The sequence below is a fragment of the Mandrillus leucophaeus genome, unplaced genomic scaffold (genome assembly GCF_000951045.1).
Source record: "Mandrillus leucophaeus isolate KB7577 unplaced genomic scaffold, Mleu.le_1.0 Scaffold70, whole genome shotgun sequence".
NCBI lineage: Eukaryota > Metazoa > Chordata > Mammalia > Primates > Cercopithecidae > Mandrillus > Mandrillus leucophaeus.
The window spans coordinates 3,777,961-3,778,969 of NW_012107586.1; the positions used below are offsets into that span (position 1 = coordinate 3,777,961).

The 1,009-nt window shown below is 50.2% G+C and overlaps 1 protein-coding gene across 1 annotated transcript in view; it reads left to right on the plus strand.

The window, feature by feature from the left end:
- The first annotated feature begins 580 nt into the window (after positions 1-580).
- LOC105528099 (sterol 26-hydroxylase, mitochondrial) overlaps positions 581-1,009 on the plus strand; it is a 44,246-nt gene continuing 43,817 nt past the window's right edge. Inside the window, exon 1 of the mRNA XM_011964690.1 lies at positions 581-692. Within this exon, the coding sequence (XP_011820080.1) occupies positions 581-692 (112 nt within the window). The remainder of the gene's footprint in view (positions 693-1,009) is intronic.

A 1,009-nucleotide genomic window follows, 5' to 3' on the forward strand; every position in this document is an offset into this window, starting at 1 on the left:
TGGGGAGAAGCAATGTTTGAACATAGAATATCTGAGAAACTCCCCAGACTGATCAAAGACATCCAGTCACAGATTCAAGAAACTAGGAGCCCTTGAATAAATAAATAGAAAGCCACACCTAGCAACTCAGCTGTCAGTCTAATTGAACTTAATAGGCCCTTTCTTCTCTGGCTGCCTGTAAATCACCAATTTTTCAAATGCTGTTAGAACCAGCTGTACCGTTCTGCTGGGTCCTTCATTCCTGGGTTGAATGTGATCTTTGACCCTGTATTTATTTTATACTTGCAAGAGTCATGTTTTTAAACTTTTTGAAAACTATACTTTGAATATACATGAAACATAGGATTCATAAGACAATACTTTTTTTTTCTTCTTGCAATAAATTTTCCATACTATGTTACTCTTTTCATTTTATTAAAAATTATTCTGGCCATCTACGAAATCTGCTCTCAATCTGCAGTTTGAAACATCCTGCCTTGGCAGACACGGCGAGGAGGTTCGTGGGGGAAGAATTGGATTAAAAAAAAACAAAACACGAATATTTAGATTTCTTTGTTCAGCGGCCCCCTCCAGGGATCAGATGACTGGCCCCCCTCGCTCCGCACTGACTCCGGGATCAATCCGGACGGCCATTGGGAGAAGCCGAGGGCAGCTTAGTCGCGGCCGGTTCCCGTTCACTTCAGCACGCGAGGGTCGCCTTGGGTGGGGAACCCGCGGCCGGGCGAGGACCTGTCCCAGTGTAGGACTTCCCGGTTTCGAAAGAATCTCGCTGCACCCCCGCCCAGAGTTCAGACCAAGCGAAAAGTTATTTGAGAGGCCTCGGGGGCGCGGGGTGAGGAGTCGGTGGCGGAGGCCTTGGTCCGGGCGCAGTGGGTATCCCTGAGTCACCGCGTCCCTCTCTTGCAGCCCCCACGACGCTGGGAGGAGCGAGGGAGTGAGCGGGAAGGGGTCTGGCTGGCCTTTGCTCGGCCCTCCCCAGCGCCCGGCCTTGAACCCGCCCTGAGCTGCT